The sequence below is a fragment of the Mobula hypostoma genome, chromosome 4 (genome assembly GCF_963921235.1).
Source record: "Mobula hypostoma chromosome 4, sMobHyp1.1, whole genome shotgun sequence".
In the NCBI taxonomy this organism is placed as follows: Eukaryota; Metazoa; Chordata; class Chondrichthyes; order Myliobatiformes; family Myliobatidae; genus Mobula; species Mobula hypostoma.
The window spans coordinates 139,371,341-139,389,843 of record NC_086100.1 but is presented as its reverse complement, the minus strand read 5'-3'; the positions used below and the strand labels follow the sequence as shown (position 1 = coordinate 139,389,843).

The following is an 18,503-nucleotide window of genomic DNA, read 5'->3' as shown; positions in this document are numbered from 1 at the left end:
AGAAATACTGGAGATGCTGGGTTGGAGCAACACACACACACACACACACACACACACACACAGCGAAATTCATCAGGTTCTACGGAGGGAAATGAATATTTGACATTTCAGGCCAAGACCTCTCAACTGGACTGGAAAGAGATATGGCAGAAACCAGAATAAAAAGGAGGGGGAGGGGAAAGCAGTAGTGGGCGTGTAATAAGGTGAATCTGGGTGAGGGGGGAAGTTGGGTTGCTGGGGAAGCGAGGGGGAGGGAGTCATGTAAATGATATGGCAGGTGAAAGAGCAAAGGGCTGAAAATGGGCAAGGATAGTTATGGGTTTAATTGTTTTTTTGAAGCTTTTGGTGATTACTGTCCTTAGGTCTTTGTGTCTCCCTACTTCTCCAAAGCTTCTCGCCACTTGGAGAATACTCTGTTCCAATGTGTGTTAGATTTTAGACCCAAAGTTAATTAACTCTCTCCTCTCCATGTGGAAATTAATCTTCTACTGTTTTGCTCATTCATTCTATCTATCAAAGCCCCTTTGCAACTTATTTCAGTATTTACTGTGCTTCTTGGTGTAGTCAGTGAATTTAGACATTTATTTCTCTATCACCTTGAACAAGGTGTTGGTGCGTGGCCAGGTGGTTAAGGCATTGGACTAGTGATCTGAAGGTCGCAAGTTCGAGCCTCAGCTGAGGCAGCATGTTGTGTCCTTGAGCAAGGCACTTAACCACACATTGCTCCTGCACGTTTATAGCTTAGCAGTGATGGTTGCAGTATGGACAAGACAAGACAAGACAGGTCATTTATAGATATAGTGCAAGTTGAGAGACCAGTGTAGATCATTGGGTTACACAACGAATTGTATTCTATCAATTTCAGAATCAGAATCAGGTTTAATATCAAGAAATTTGTTAACTTTACAGCAGCAGTACAATGAAATACAAATGAAATACATGACAAATAAATGTAGAGGAAGAAAACTGAATTACAGTAAGTATGGATACATCTATTCAATAGCTAAGTTAAAATAGGTAGTGCAAAAAAAACAGAAATAAAAATAGTAATGAGGTAGTGTTCATGGGTTCAATGACCATTTAGAAATCAGATAGCAGAGGGAATGAAATGTTCCTGAATTGCTAAGTGTGTGCCTTCAGGCTTCTGTACCTCCTTCCCGATGGTAACAATGAGAAGAGGGCAAGTTCTGGGTGGTGGAGGGGGGTGGGTCCTTAACGATGGACACCGCATTCCTAAGGCACTACTCCTTGAAGATATCCTGGGTACTATGGAGTCCAGTGCCCATGATGGAGCTCACTAATTTTACAAGTTCCTACGACTTACTTTGACCTAGTGCAGTAGCCGCGCCCCCCCCTCCCCATACCAGATGGTGATGCAGCCAGTCAGAATGCTCTCCATGGTACTTTTGTACAAGTTTTTGAGTGTTTAGTTGACAAACCAATCTTCTCAAACTCCTAATGAAATATAGCCAATGTCTTGCTTTCTTTATAGCTGCATCAATATGTTGTGTTGATGTTAGGTCCTCAAAGACATTGACACCCAGAAGTTGAAACTGCTGACTCTCTCCACTTCTGATCCCACTATGAGGATTGGTTTGCGTTCCCTCGTCTTACCCTTCCTGAAGTTCTCAATCAGCTCTTTGGTCTTACTGATGTTGAGTGCAAAGTCATTGTTGCAACAGCACCCAACTAACTGGTATATCTCGCTCTTATACGCCCTTTCATCACCATCTGAAATTCTTCCAGCAATGGTTGTATTATCAACAAATTTATAGATGGCATTTGAGCTATGCCTAGCCACACAGTCATGGATATAGAGAGAGTAGAGTAGTGGGCTCAGCACACATCTCTGTGGAGTGCCAGTGTTAATTGTCAGCAAGGTGGAGATGTTATTTCTAATCCACACAGACTGTGGCCTGCTGGTTGGGGAGTCAAGGAACCATTTGCAGAGGGAGTTTGAACAGATCTTCAATTTTCACCCATAATTAATTCCTACTGAAAACAATAGCTTGCTACCACATTGTAGCTCTTCCGATCCCATTTCTACTCCCTCACAAGTCTTAGTAACTTATAGAGCAACGACGCTGCAATGCTGCCAGATTCATCCCCACTCCATCAACTTTAGCAGATCCCAGAAACTAACTTGCTACCAACCCTATTTCAAAAACGGAATCAGAATCAGGTTTATTGTCACTTACATACAGTATGCTGTGAAATTGGTTGTTTTGAAGCAAGAGGACAGTGCAATTGCAACTTATAAAAAAATATAAGTTGCAATTTTAAAAAGTGCAAAAAATTAAGATGAAGACATTTTCTGTGGTGGGATGGAAAGATGATTGAGGAACCATCCTGAGTCTGAATTATTATGCATATCTAAAGCTGTAGCGAGAACACTTTGTCTAGGTTTAGTCACCGAGAAACAAGAGAAATATTCAAATACTGCATTTCTGGAAAGAAAGAAGCAGCAGGATGTTGACAGTTACAATGTATTTCACCAGCCAGTATCTTGCTTATCTTGCTGTAATAACCACCAAACAAAAGAAAAGACACAGACATTTTAAAAATCATGTGCTTGCAAGTTAAAGTAATACATTGATCATGATAGACAGTCTTGTTGGATGCATCATATCATTTACTCTTAAATATAGCTATACACAATTGCTATATGACATTAGTTACACTTCTGCTGAAAATTGTATTCAATTTTAAACCATTTATCTATTGTGTTATTTCATTTATAGTTGCAGCATAATTGCTATATCACTTAGCTATCATGTTGTTTAGCTGACTATAACAAACCAAAGTTTATGTAGCAGAGTATTGACATACTATAACAACTTTCACTTCTATAGAACTTTGAAGTAGGCAAGTCCCATTGTCCTGATGGAATATATTCCAAGGTACTGAAGAGTTATACAGAGGCATTTGTAATTCAATTCAAGCAATGCAAGATTGTTTAATGCCATTTCCAGTACACAAGTGTAAAGGAGAACAAAATAATTCACCAAAATTCTCTGAACACCTGGCAGATTGCAAGACAGTGAATGTCATGTCACAATTTAAAACAATGTAGACAAAAGGCAGGTAACTATAGGCTAGTTATCTTAATGTCTGTAGTCAGGGAAAATTCTTGAAGCTGTCACTTAGGAAGAAATAGCAAGTATCTGAAATACTGACACATCAGATTTCGGCTTCTCCTTTTCAAATTTCACAGTGAACTCAATCATGTTATGATCACTGCCTCCTAAGGGTTCCTTCACCTCAATCTCTCTGATCACCTCCAGTTCATTACACAATACCCAATCCAGTACAGCCGATCCCCTAGTGGGCTCAACAACAAGCTGTTCTAAAAAGCCATCTTGCAGACATTCTACAAATTCTCTCTTTTCAGATCCAGTGCCGACCTGATTTTCCCAATCCACTCGCATGTTAAAATCCCCCACAATTATCATAATACTGCCCTTCTGACAAGCCCTTTCTATTTCCTGTTGTAATTTGTAGTCCACATCACTGCAGCTGTTTGGAGGCCTGTACATAACTGCGATCAGGGTCCTTTTACCCCTGTAATTTCTTAGCTCAACCCATAAAGATTCTGCACCTTCCGATCCTATGTCACCTCTTTCTAATGATTTAATATCATTTCTTACCAATAAAGCCACGCCTCCCCCACTGCCTACCTTCCTATCCTTCTGATACACCGTGTATCCTTGGACGTTCAGCTCCCAGAGACATGTATCCTTCAGCCACGTCTCAGTGATGGCCACAATATCATACCTGCCAATCTGTAACTGTACGACAAGATCATCCACCTTATTCCTTATGCTGCGTGCATTTAAATATAACACCTTAAGACCAGTATTTGGTACTTTTCACTTTGATTTCACTGCAACTTTATTGCACTGCAACTCATCCCAATGGCTACAAATTTGCCCCATCACCTGCCTGTCTTTCCTGACATCTTTACTGCTCACTATCTTACATTTATTTCTGTTTTCCCCAAGATGTGAGGGTCCTGAATGATAGATGCTGCCTTCCTGAGGCACCACTTTTGAAGATGTCCTCGATGTGGAAGAGGCTTGTGTTTGTGATGGAACTGACTGAGTCTACAATCCTCTGCAGACCTTCGATCCTGTGCAGTGGTCCCTCCATACCAGGCAGTGATGTAACCAGTCAGAATGCTCTCCACGGTACATCTCTAGAAATTTGCTATAGTCTTTGGTGAAATACCAGATCTCTCAAACTCCTAATGAAGTATAGCCACTGGTGTGTCTTCTCCATTTCTGTGTCAATATGTTGGGCCCAGGATAGAACCTCCAAGATGTTGACAATCAGAAAATTGAAGCTGCTCACCCTTTTCACTGCTAACCTCTTCATGAGTATTTGTGTACATCTTCCTGACTCCCTGCTCCTTAAGTTCACAATCAATTTCCTGGTCTTGCTCATGTTGAGTGCAAGATTGTTTATGCAACACCACTTCCCAGCAGATCTGTCTTGCTCCTGTACACCTTCTCATTGCCATCTGAGATTCCACAAACAGTGATGGTAACGGCAAATTCATAGATCGTGTTTGAGCTGTGCCTAGCTACACAATCATGAGTTTAGAGATTAGGACATATATGGATATATTCTCTCTCTCTCTCCATCCATTTGTCTATATAGATAGATAGATAGATATATCCTATCTGTGTATATCTATCTATCTATCATATCTATACATAGATAGGTTGTGAGTGGGCAAGAGTTGGGCATATGCTGTACAAAGTTGGTAATGTGAGATCATCCACTTTGGAAGGAGAAATAGAAGATGAGATTATTATTTAAATAATGAAAGATTACAGCAAGCTGTTAAGCAGAGGTACTTGGGATTGCTGGTGCATGAAATACAAAAGGTTGGTTTGCAGGTACAATTGGCTATTAAGAAGGCAATGTTGTTCTTCATTGCTAGAGAAATTGAATTTAAGAGCAGGAAGGTAACAGGTAAAGACACATGTGGAGTATTGTGTGTCGTTCCGATCTCACTTGAGAAAAATTATACCTACTTTGGAGGTAGTGCAGAGGTTTATTAGGTTGATTCTGAAGATGAGGGGGTTTGCTTATGAGGAGAGATTGAGACGCCTGGGACTGTACTCACTAGAATTCAGAAGAATGAGAGGGGATCTTATAGAAACATATAAAGTTATGAAAGGGATAGATAAGATAGAGGCAAGAAAGTTGTCTGCAGTGGTACGTGGAACTAGAACTAGGGGGACAAAACCTCAATTTTTGGTGGAGTAGCTTCAGGATGGGGAAGAAGAGGAACTGCTTTTCCCCGAGAGTAATGAATCTGTGAAATTTCTCTGCCCAGGGGAGCAGCAGTGGCTATTTCATTAAATATATTTAAGACCAGTGTCTTTCATAGTAGGGGAATTAATGGCTCTGGGAAAAGGCATGTAGCTGATGCTGAATCCATGGTCAGATCCACCAGGATCTCACTGATGGGCTGACCAGACTTAATGGTCCAGATGGCCTACTCCTGCTCCTAGTTCATATGTTTTTATAAAGTAGCAAAGGAAAAAAAAACACTGCACATATGTGAAATCTGAAATAAAACAAAAAATCTGGAGTTAGCCCGTAGGTTAGGCAGTATCTGTTGAAAGAGAAATACATAAGGTTTCAGAATGCAGTCACTTCATCAGAAAGTAGCAAATCTTGCCAAGGTAATCTAAAACACAAATACACCCATTCAGTCAAAACTAAGTTCTTTACCTATACGTTTCAACCCTATCCCTTCACTTCTGGAACCAAAACCCTCATCTGCACTTTCACCACCTCACTGTTCTGATACTTGCAAAACTCTTGCAGGCCTTAACAAGGCAAATGCACAGATAATGTTTGCTCTGGCAGGGGAATCCAGAACCAGAGGGGTCTCTCTCAGTGTAAGAGGCTGATCATTCAGGGTTGAGCACAGAAGGAATTTCTTCACTGAGAAAAGTGAATCTTTGGAATTCTCTCCCTCAGGGGTTGTGGAGGCTCCGTCGTTGAGTATATTCAAAGCAGAGATTGAAAGGCTTTTGGATATGAAGGTTATCAAGGGATTTGGGGTCAGTGCATGAATGTGGCTTGGAGGTAGAAGATGAACCATGATGCCAACTAACGACACAGCAAGCACAGAAAGCTAAATGGCCTACTCCCACTTCTATTTCTTATGTTCTTATAACGCTGTTCTAGTCAGTCTCCAATCTCAATATACTAAAGTCCTTCACTTCCTTCAGCCCAGCCCCTCCAATACTGAGCTGGAGGCTGTTTGCCATGCTCATTTAAAACAGATGTTGATAGATTTTTGGGTATTAAAGGTTCAATGGATGTCATACAATAAAGGGAATATAGTAAAGTGGAAAAGAGGTAAAAGATAGCCATGATCTTATTGTATGGCCAAGCAGGTGTTAGGAGCTGAATAAGCTTCTATTTCGAATGCTCTTAATAGTGTTGCTCACTTTCTACTCCACCACTGGTCATTTATCTGGCCTTGTGCTATTTCTCTCACAGTTTATTTATTCTATGGGGGTTTAAAAGTCTCTTGACGATTGGATTCCTTGACTATACCTTGTGTTGCGCATCTCCATTTCCCCCAGCTTCCCATTCCTTTCTATCTAATTGCAGCAGAGAGCACTCGGTAAACGCTCTCCTTACACACTGCACACATACATTGCCTTGCCATTCTGCTGTCATGGCATTGCGTGTACTTCAATGTCTTCCCCGTTTTATTCTCATAATGGGTTTTAAACCAAGGTGACACGCTTAGGCTGGTTTTGTGCTGCTTTTCCCACAGTACGCGGCGGAATATTCAATTTCTTGAGTAAGGGGATGTTGTGTATACACTGTATTTAAGCTAGATACTTCTGTTTATTTTGTAACATGTTTGTAACTACATTGTGGAGTACATCATGTTCTGATTCATGTGTAGTCTTAACTTTGTGGGTAATTAAAGATGGTATGTTCTGGTACCTAATAAATGGTAACCACCACTCGCAGTGGGAGAGAGAGATCGAGGCTGTCAGGAGTTCACACTGAACTAAGTATTGTGTTGTTTGGTAAATATCTTTTTGTAAATATTGGCAGTTTTCTTTTCACTACTTCAGACATCCCACCCTGCAAAAACTCATTTCAGGGAGGTAACATCATCAATTTGCGGGAGACTCCTGGGAGAGGTGGGATGTCTGCAATAGAGTAGCTCCTTAGCAGCTAGCCAGCTAGTTTAAATAACGTTAGCTATGCTAATGAACGAATGACACCTGTTAAACTCACCTCAACATGTCTTTTACAGTCTTAACCCACCATGGGCAATAGAAAAGTCACTGTTGCAAACAGTGCAGTGAGCAACACTGTCATTATTTTTGACCCCTATTAGGCAGGGGTACACTTTAGTGTAGTCTGGGGTGACGTACGTTTTATTTTTTTTGGAAACACTGCCATGGCGTGCTCTCGCTCACACTCTCTCTTGGTCGCTCGCTCGCTCTCTCCCGCTTTCTCGCTCGCGCGCTCTCGCTTGCTTTCTTTCTCTCGCTCGCGCGCTCTCGCTTGCTTTCTTTCTCTCTCGCTCGCTCTCAAAAAAATTGATTTCTGTGATATTGTATATAATTTGCGGGCATCAGGGAGCCACTATTAATATGCGGGAGACTCCCAGAACTTCCGGGAGTGGGATGTCTGCCACTTTCGCTAATTTTTGTAAGTTTTTTTTTGACGCGCCTAATAAACACCCTTGCACGAAAGTGCTAAGTAACTCCAGACATTTTTTTTCCTTTGGACATAACCCACGTATCTAACACTAATGTAACCTTTGTCTCTATTAAAAGCATTACAAGCATTCTTCTGACCCACATACAGTAGAGCGTAGTGTGAATGTAAGCAGGGGTCACTTCTGCCGCAATTGACAAGCAGTCAGTTGTAATGATCAAATTTAGACCCGCAGAAGTGCACCACCATCAACCAAGTTCACAGTAACAAATCAATGGTATAAATTCTCCCACAGGAGAGGAAATGATCATTTTTCAAAACAGACAGATATGAACTACATTTTACTTCCTTGTCATTTCATCTTCATTTATTGAGTTTTCCCAGAGTGTCTGAGGATATGCTGTTTAGACTGACTGTTGATGTCATGTGTTTTCTTGGCCATTGATTTAAAGTAACTAACTAAAAATCTGTTTTTATTACATCATTCTTTATCAGTTTTATAGAGACTCAATTTTACAACTGTTCATTTTCAATGAAAACTGTATCAATGCCCTTGTTTATTACTGATATATATAGGCGGCTAGGTGTGAGGAGGTTAGTTCACAACAGAGGGATGGGAACCAGTGCAGAGAGACAGAGGGGTGTAAAGTGAGCGTAGAAGCAAAAAGTACAAAGGGGAAAAGTAAAAGTGGCAGGCCGACAAATCCAGGGCAAGCATTAAAAAGGGCTAAGAGAGTTGTAAAAGAGCGCCTGAAGGCTTTATGTGTCAATGCAAGGAGCATTCGTAATAAGGTGGATGAATTGAAAGTGCAGATTGTTATTAATGATTATGATATAGTTGGGATCACAGAGACATGGCTCCAGGGTGACCAGGGATGGGAGCTCAACGTTCAGGGATATTCAATATTCAGGAGGGATAGACATGAAGGAAGGGGAGGTGGGGTGGCGTTGCTGGTTAAAAAAGAGATTAACGCAATAGAAAGGAAGGACATAAGCCGGGAAGATGTGGAATCGATATGGGTAGAGCTGCGTAACACTAAGGGGCAGAAGACGCTGGTGGGAGTTGTGTACAGGCCACCTAACAGTAGTAGTGAGGTCGGAGATGGTATTAAACAGGAAATTAGAAATGTGTGCAATAAAGGAACAGCAGTTATAATGGGTGACTTCAATCTACATGTAGACTGGGTGAACCAAATTGGTAAAGGTGCTGAGGAAGAGGATTTCTTGGAATGTATGCGGGATGGTTTTTTGAACCAACATGTCGAGGAACCGACTAGAGAGCAGGCTATTCTGGACTGGGTTTTGAGCAATGAGGAAGGGTTAATTAGCGATCTTGTCGTGAGAGGCCCCTTGGGTAAGAGTGACCATAATATGGTGGAATTCTTCATTAACATGGAGAGTGACGTAGTTAATTCAGAAACAAAGGTTCTGAACTTAAAGAGGGGTAACTTTGAAGGTATGAGACGTGAATTAGCTAAGATAGACTGGCAAATGACACTTCAAGGATTGACGGTGGATATGCAATGGCAGGCATTTAAAGGTTGCATGGATGAACTACAACAATTGTTCATCCCAGTTTGGCAAAAGAATAAATCAAGGAAGGTAGTGCACCCGTGGCTGACAAGAGAAATTAGGGATAGTATCAATTCCAAAGAAGTAGCATACAAATTAGCCAGAGAATGTGGCTCACCTGAGGACTGGGAGAAATTCAGAGTTCAGCAGAGGAGGACAAAGGGCTTAATTAGGAAGGGGAAAAAAGATTATGAGAGAAAACTGGCAGAGAACATAAAAACAGACTGTAAAAGCTTTTATAGATATGTAAAAAGGAAAAGACTGATAAAGACAAATGTAGGTCCCCTGCAAACAGAAACAGGTGAATTGATTATGGGGAGCAAGGACATGGCAGACCAATTGAATAATTACTTTGGTTCTGTCTTCACTAAGGAGGACATAAATAATCTTCCAGAAATAGTAAGGGACAGAGGGTCCAGTGAGATGGAGGAACTGAGCGAAATACATGTTAGTAGGGAAGTGGTGTTAGGTAAATTGAAGGGATTGAAGGCAGATAAATCCCCAGGGCCAGATGGTCTGCATCCCAGAGTGCTTAAGGAAGTGGCCCAAGAAATAGTGGATGCATTAGTGATAATTTTTCAAAACTCGTTAGATTCTGGACTAGTCCCTGAGGATTGGAGGGTGGCTAATGTAACCCCACTTTTTAAAAAAGGAGGGAGAGAGAAACCGGGGAATTATAGGCCGGTTAGCCTAACGTCGGTGGTGGGGAAACTGCTGGAGTCAGTTATCAAGGATGTGATAACAGCACATTTGGAAAGCGGTGAAATGATCGGACAAAGTCAGCATGGATTTGTGAAAGGAAAATCATGTCTGACGAATCTCATAGAATTTTTTGAGGATGTAACTAGTAGAGTGGATAGGGGAGAACCAGTGGATGTGGTATATTTGGATTTTCAAAAGGCTTTTGACAAGGTCCCACACAGGAGATTAGTGTGCAAACTTAAAGCACACGGTATTGGGGGTAAGGTATTGGTGTGGGTCGAGAATTGGTTAGCAGACAGGAAGCAAAGAGTGGGAATAAACGGGACCTTTTCAGAATGGCAGGCGGTGACTAGTGGGGTACCGCAAGGCTCAGTGCTGGGACCCCAGTTGTTTACAATATATATTAATGACTTGGATGAGGGAATTAAATGCAGCATCTCCAAGTTTGCAGATGACACAAAGCTGGGTGGCAGTGTTAGCAGTGAGGAGGATGCTAAGAGGATGCAGGGTGACTTGGATAGGTTGGGTGAGTGGGCAAACTCATGGCAGATGCAATTTAATGTGGATAAATGTGAAGTTATCCACTTTGGTGGCAAAAATAGGAAAACAGATTATTATCTGAATGGTGGCCGATTAGGAAAAGGGGAGGTGCAACGAGACCTGGGTGTCATTATACACCAGTCATTGAAAGTGGGCATGCAGGTACAGCAGGCGGTGAAAAAGGCGAACGGTATGCTGGCACTTATAGCGAGAGGATTCGAGTACAGGAGCAGGGAGGTACTACTGCAGTTGTACAAGGCCTTGGTGAGACCACACCTGGAGTATTGTGTGCAGTTTTGGTCCCCTAATCTGAGGAAAGACATCTTTGCCATAGAGGGAGTACAAAGAAGGTTCACCAGATTGATTCCTGGGATGGCAGGTCTTTCATATGAAGAAAGACTGGATGAACTGGGCTTGTACTCGTTGGAATTTAGAAGATTGAGGGGGGATCTGATTGAAACGTATAAGATCCTAAAGGGATTGGACAGGCTAGATGCGGGAAGATTGTTCCCGATGTTGGGGAGGTCTAGAACGAGGGGTCACAGTTTGAGGATAGAGGGGAAGCCTTTTAGGACCGAGGTTAGGAAAAACTTCTTCACACAGAGAGTGGTGAATCTGTGGAATTCTCTGCCACAGCAAACTGTTGAGGCCAGTTCATTAGCTATGTTTAAAAGGAAGTTAGATATGGCCCTTGTGGCTACAGGGGTCAGGGGGTATGGAGGGAAGGCTGGGTTCTGAGTTGGATGATCAGCCATGATCATAATGAATGGCGGTGCAGGCTCGAAGGGCCGAATGGCCTACTCCTGCACCTATTTTCTATGTTTCTATGTTTCTATATATTACCTTACTTATTCATTAAATTTTCATTGCTTGCCTGATGCCATGAAAAATACATCAGGTTAGAGTTAAGGACATAGCTGCTATTTAGTGTTATTAAATTGAGAGGTTAGAAGCACCAGATGTTAATTTCCTTGGATTTGTCAATATGGAGTGAGCAGTTTGATAATTGTTCCATGCATAAGTGGTACCATGGATAACTAGGTCTTGATCTTTAAGATTTAATGCTTTTCTACTCAATCCATATTTTTTCGACTTAAACAGATTCTCACAATCAAGGATCACTTGCTTCCACATCAGTTTTGTGAAGTCTGAGGTAGCTAATGAGGTCAATTTAGGATTTGCAGACTCCTTTACAGATGCTCTGGTCACATTTTAAAGTTCAAAAGTAAATTTTATTATGAAAGTGCATGCAAGTTATCATACACAATCCTGAGATTCATTTTTGTGGGCATACTCAACAAATCTATAGCATAGTAACTGAAGCAGGATCAATGAAAGACCACCAAACTAGGGCATTCAACCAGAGCACAGAAGACAACAAACTGTCAAGTGCAAAAAGAAGAAACAATAATAATAAATAGGTAAGCAATAAATATCAAGAATATGAGATGAAAAGTCGTTGAAAGTGAGTCCATTGGTTATGGGAACATTTCAATGACGGGGGCAGTGAAATTGAGTGAAGTTATCCCCTTTGGTTCAAGAGTCTGATGGCTGAAGGGTAGTAACTTTTCCTGAACCTGGTGGTGTGAGTTTTGAGGCTCTTGTGCCTTCTTCCTGATGGCAGCAGCAAGAAGAGAGCATGTCCTGGATAGTGGGGTCCCAGATGATGGATGCTGCTTTCCTGTGACAGCATTTCATGTAGACGTGCTCAGTGGTTGATGGGTAGCTGTGTGGTGTGCTCCTTCCACTGCTTGCAGTGTTTCTGTGTACTCCTTATGTGTCAGCCTTGAGGCTCTCAACACTATCCTAAATGACCCCACAACCTTTGCTTGCAACATTTTCCTCTTGATTGATATTCAACCACTTTAGCTCAGAAGTTAGACATTCTTTTAATGGTTGATCCAAGCTCTGCATTGCTTAATATCTGGCACAGTGTATAAAGAGAGAGAAAAAAACAAAATATAATTGTAAATGAAGCTGTGGAAGTAGAACTAGAGGACATAGGTTCCAGCTAAAGAGAATAAGTTATATTAATGACAAACTGAAGTTATTTATGTCAGAGAAAAATTTTGATGTCCAATGAACATGTAGAGTAATCCTCCAGCTGTCACCAAAACAAAAATAAACAGAAATAATTTTGAAGAAGTTACAATAGGTAATTTTGAATCACCTGGGATAGAAAAGTAAAGGATTTATTCATTCTTAATTATCCTGTGATCCAAGATGTGATTCAGGTAATAAATTACCAATTACAATATGGAGTAAGGGCTTACAAAAATCAATTATCTAATTGTATGTGTGTTGTGGAAGAGTTTGGCTAAAAAGCCTGGATATTTGAATAAAAGGTGTTTGGTTCAGAGAGGAAAGAATTGTTCTTTTTTCATTATCTATTCTTCCTGCTTTGAAACCTGCACAACGGCCTTCATGATGCTTACCAGTCAAAATCTTCAACCATTCATAGTCCATCTCAACCATTGACTCTATTAGTAGACACTCTGTGTTTCTGATGATTGTCTGACAAGTCCTATAAATTACAGAGCCAATTCTTCCTTGATGTCTAAGATATAATTTAAAAAAAAACACTTGTAGATATTGTGATTCATATTCTTGACTGTGGCATCACTAAAGGAAATTCTTAGAGACACCTTGTGTGGTACAAACCAGTGCATTTTTGTCACACAGAAGACCATAAGATATAGGAGCAGAATTAGGCCATTTGGCCCATCAAGTCTACTCCACCATTTTGTCATGGCAGATCCAATTTTCCTCTCAGCCCCAAATCTCTTGCCTTCTCCCCATATCCCTTCACGCCCTGACCAATCAAGAATCTAAAGCAGTGTGGTCACAATGGCAAGTTTGAAAATTTAATAACTGGTACATTTTGTCAAAACAAATTTTCTATTTGCCTTTAACATGGGCAGATCAACTTAAAGGGATGAACATACATAAATATAACATTTCTTTCTGTGACAAGTCAAAGGCTTCAGAAATGATAGACAGGAGTTTAAGTCACTCATTTTATTTTCTACTCTGGTCTGGACACTAATAGTCATCTACAATATGCAGTCATATTGAAATTTTCATTAAATGATGGATTTTAAAGCAAACTTGATTTTACTGAGCTTGTGTACTTTTGAGGTGCAATTGCCCAGAAAAGCCACTAGATGTTGCTGTCGAATGATTCCCCGCCCCCCGCCCTCGGAAGGGTGCTTCACTTATCAGCTGATTTTATTTTACTTATTGACAGCTAATATAAACTCGCCCTCCAAATAATGAGCATCAGCATGGAGGTCGACTGGGCTTCCCTAGCCATCTTTATCAAAGATCGGTCGGAGGATGAAAAGATCAGTAATGAATTTAACACGACCAGGGAGTAAATCTTCATTTGGCATATTGCAACGAGGATACCACGGTGCTGAAGAATTGGGGTGATCTTTGCTGAACAGGTTTGTCCGAGGAGGTTGAAACGTAAATGGAAGAAGGGTAAAGGAGACATTGGCTGTTTGGACTTCAATATTCAAACCTTTCCGAGAATATAAAATAAACGGAAACTTATTTCAAAAGGATAATATTTTTTTTAACTCCTTGTGGAGTCCAACCACATATCACAGTGAACTTTATATTTTGAGATGGGGAGGGAACGGCACACGAACAATGGATGAGTTCTACAGTGCAATAGGCGACAGATCCTCGGGAGTAGGAACAGCTCAACAGGGTGGAGAACATGCGCTCACACAGGAAAGGGCAGGTTCAGAATCAGATTTAATAGCACCGGCATATGTCGTGAAATTTGTTGTTATGCAGCAGTAGTACATAGTACTACATAATAACTATAAATTACCATTATATATAAATAATATAAAAGTAAGGTAAGCAGTGCAAAAAAGGAGGAAAATAAAAGTGAGGTAGGCTTCATGTATTGATTGTCCATTCAGAAATCTGATGGTGGAGGGGAAGAAGCTGTCCCTGTAACGTTAAGTGTCTCCTCAGGCTCCTGTCCCTCCTCCTTGATGGTAGCAATGAAAAGAGGACATACTCTGGGTGATGGGGTTCTTTAATGAAGAATGCCGCCTTTTTGAAGCGTCGCCTTTTGAAGATGTCCTCGATACTGGGGAGGCCAGTGTCCAAAATGGAGCCGGCTGAGTTTGCAACTTTCTGCGGCTTTTCCCGGTGCTGTGTGGTGGCCCCTCCATCCCAGATAGCAACGAAACTAGTTAGAATGCTCTCCAATTTACACCTGTAGAAATTTGTGACTGTAGAAGTATGTCTTTGGTGACATACCGTCTCCTGAAATTCCTAATGAAATATAGCTGCTGTCCAGCCTTCTTTCTAACTGCATCAATATGTTGGTCCCAGGAAAAGGTCTTCAGAGATGTTGATACCCAGGAACTTGAAACTGCCCGCTCTTTCCACGGCTAATCCCCCGATGAGGACTCGCGTCGTTCCTTCGGCTTCCCCTTTCCTAAGTCCACAATTCACTGGTCTTACTGACGTGAGTGAAAAGTCGTTTTATTACAACACTAATCAACCACCTGATCTATCAGGTTTACCACTGACCCACGTCAACAGTGTTTAATATATGATCTAGCTGGGAGGAATACCCCTTTATTGTGTACACTTCAAGGGGCAAACGATTTTCTGCCAATGATATGAAGTTTATTTTGACATTTAAAAACAATGATATGAGGACGTAGCCTTTCCCGAAGCCAAATACAAAGACCTCACTCTAGGCTGGCAGTCAATTACCAACCGTGTCACGTCGGCGGGTGGGGCCGCTCATTTCTCCACCTGTTCCGGCTCTCTCCGCTCCACTGTGTCGGCAGCGATGAACAAAGACTGTGTCTTGCTGGCTGCTGTTTCATTGCTGTCTGCCATTCAGCAGGGTAAGAGACTTGTTTACTGTATCATCCTCACTGTAGGATACATGGTGCCTTTTGAACTACCTCACAAGGTGCTAAAATTAATCTCCACTGCGAACCAGCCCACAGTGGGAAGTCCCGCAAAAGTTAACATCACCTGACTTCCATAAGTGCGTCCGTTGCGTTCCTGACAGGGAGGCGCTGCTTTGGTGCGCATTGCTTCCTTTTTCCTCGTTGACTAAATTAGCACCGTGATCATTTTGTAAGGCTGCAATTTTAAATCCCTTAATTTAGAGACCCAGGCTTTACTCATACAAATCTTTTGAGGGTTGCAGGAGGAATGGGGAAGGCAAACCGCCCTTCAGTTTGAGGGTAGGAGAAGAGTTTTATAGAGGTCCTTTGGGTGAATCCTACATTTAAACCCCACTTGAAGTTTGGTCTCCAGTTCTAGATAGAACACTGTAGGATTTGGACTGGGGTCAGTTTACTTGAATGGTCCCACTGGTCAATCAAGTGGCCAGGCTAGGACTGGTAAAGAGGTGGTCATAATCATGCATCGATTAAAAGGTCAGTTAAGACTGACTTTCAAGTTAATTAGATTTGAGGGAGACAAATTTAAAGTGACTGGCAGAACAGATGTCAAATGAAGATTTACTCCCTGGTCTCATTCATTGCTGATTTTTCCTCCCTTCAAGCAATTGATTCCCCCAGGGCTGAGTATTTGATAGTTGTTTAAAGTTGACAGGTGTGATGTTGTAAGGGAAGGAGGAGTAAATATTTTTGATATTGAACCTCAAAAGTTTAAGGTAACTGGCAAAGATAAAACAGGAGATATGTTTTCTATGTAGTAGGCTGTTACGATTAAACATGTATAACGGGGTGATTGAAGGAGATTGAAATATTACTTTAAAATAACTTGAATTTATAGCTGAAAATGCAGACAAAAAGTTTAGAGCTATGGGTACAAAGCAGGACGTGAGACTAGTTAGCTCCTTCACGGGGACGTGGGGCTTCCTGTGGAAATTTGATGTGCTGAATGGCCTTCTATGTTGATCATTCTATCCTGCTTGGAAATTGGCTACTGTACTCTTTTCCACAGATGCTGCCTGGTCTACTGAGTTCCTCCAGCATTTTGTGTGTGTTGTCATGGTTCCTTGATCTTGCAATATGAAGATAGTAGAGTTGCCTCCAAGCTTCAAAATTGAGTTTCTAACTTTCTATTTTCCCTCAAGTCATTACTTTCTAACGTTGAGTTCCATCTAGCACCAAAAAAACACAATGATCTGTTAATTGCTTTTTTAAAAAATATGGTAACTTTCAGAGTTGTTTCTGATACATTTCACTTGTCTGCACTTCCACTCTGAGGCATGCAATAAATGAAACAGGAATAAAATAATTTTGGCATGACTTCATTTCCAGATACTGCATACTGCACAACACAGCCTGTTGTATGGCTATCACTCCTGTAGCACGTGCACTAGGCAGTCATTCCTGAAGAGACGGAACACCACAGCATTCTTAAGGAAAGCGGAAGGTATTTTGGAGGGGGAAAAGACCCATAGAGCCATACCGCATTTAAAAAAAAGCCATTGGGCCCTTTGTATCCATACTAGCACCCATTTGTGTTTGTCCTCTTGTATCCTCATTAATCACTAGCCACCCTAATGCTATCATATTCTCTTGTCACACGCTCAGTACATTATGAGCAATTGACAGTGGCCTGCGTTAGCAGGTCTTCAAGGTGTGGGGGGGCAGGGTATCAGAGCATCTGGAAGAAACTACATGGTCACAGGGAGAATGTGCAAACTCCACACACAAACCATCCAGGGCCAGGATCAAACTCAGGCCTTTGGATCTGTGAGCCAACAGTATAAACCAGTGTGGCACCCGAATGAGGGTATATCCTTCTTCAGCCAGAGATTCCCTGCTGTGTTGCTACAAGCGAGCAGTGATTTTTAAGTGGAAACACGATTTTTTTTCTTAAACTAGGAAATTGGGTCAAATGTAACAGAAGGTAGCATTTCTGCTCAATGTGACTAAACTGAGCAAACAAAGGAGAGACTTGGGCTATTTCCATATCCTAAGCCTCAGTTGGGTGTACTCTATATTATGGCATTTCAAATCTTAGTCCAGGTACTGTGCAAGTGTTTTGAGGATATCTGTCTCTTGCACCATTTTGAGGAGTGACCTCCAGACCTAGTTTCCTTCTAAGCTTTCTACCTTTGTTCCTCCAGATTGTGATTTCTTTGCTAAGGTAAATAGGGTCTTTTTGTCTAGCCCTCCCATTATATTACTTTTCTCCCTAGTCTGCTTTATCCTAAAAAAAATCCATCTTGGTTGATCTCTGTGCATGACTGTAATTCTCCATTTCTGAGTTCATTCTCATAAATCGTCTCTGGTGCTTTCAGGCACTTCCTTAGTGTGGAGGCAAGAACTGTAGGATTTTAGTGGGGACACACTATAAATTTTATTTTAAATCTAGTTTCTTGGCACCTGCACATTTCACTTAAGGTGATTAATAATAGGATGGGAAATGTTGTGGAGCTGGTTACTTTATCATTCCATGTTATAGTGTCAGAAATTAGCACTTAGTGTAATCAACCTACCTCTTAACCTTTACTAGAGTGTCGTCAACAAGGAGTGCCTCCTTTGGAAAGGAAAAGCACTCTACTGAACTGTCAACTTTAACTTCCTTTAGTTTTGGTGAAGTTTTGCACATTTATGTGCTGATTTTTATTTGTTTCACATGTGACATTAGAGAGAACACCCTTGAAGAAAACTCTGTGATCAAAATTATAATCTCAAGAAGTATCCCTGGTAGAATTTAAAAGGATTAGAAAATTTCTGCATTATTGTTGTACTTTAATTTTGTTCTTTTGGCTCCAAGACAGCTCCTCCAAAGAGATCTATGGCACATAGTGTTGAAATAGATGTTAGACTTCCTTGTTACCTGAGCTATTTAGACCAGACAGCCTAGTTTTAATTCTTATCAGCAGTACAGAAGCTAACCTCACCTCAGAGATGATGAATTTGCTTGGTGATGGACCATTGATGTGCTGGTGATGATCACAAAAGGATTTGGTTAAAGGAAAACTTCAGTCTACATTAGCTTAATTT

General features: G+C 41.2%; 1 protein-coding gene across 4 annotated transcripts in view; it reads left to right on the top strand.

Moving 5' to 3' along the window:
- Window positions 1-18,503, top strand: part of mgst2 (microsomal glutathione S-transferase 2) — a 76,898-nt gene that overhangs the window by 26,424 nt on the left and 31,971 nt on the right. For 2 of the 4 annotated variants that reach the window (XM_063045072.1, XM_063045071.1), the window contains exon 2: window positions 4,002-4,187. The exons of 1 other annotated variant lie outside the window; for it this stretch is intronic. In XM_063045072.1, the coding sequence (XP_062901142.1) occupies window positions 4,002-4,187 (186 nt within the window). Of the gene's footprint in view, window positions 1-4,001; window positions 4,188-15,125; window positions 15,411-18,503 lie in introns of those variants that run through there. One more of the 4 variants, XM_063045073.1, reaches the window with a different exon arrangement.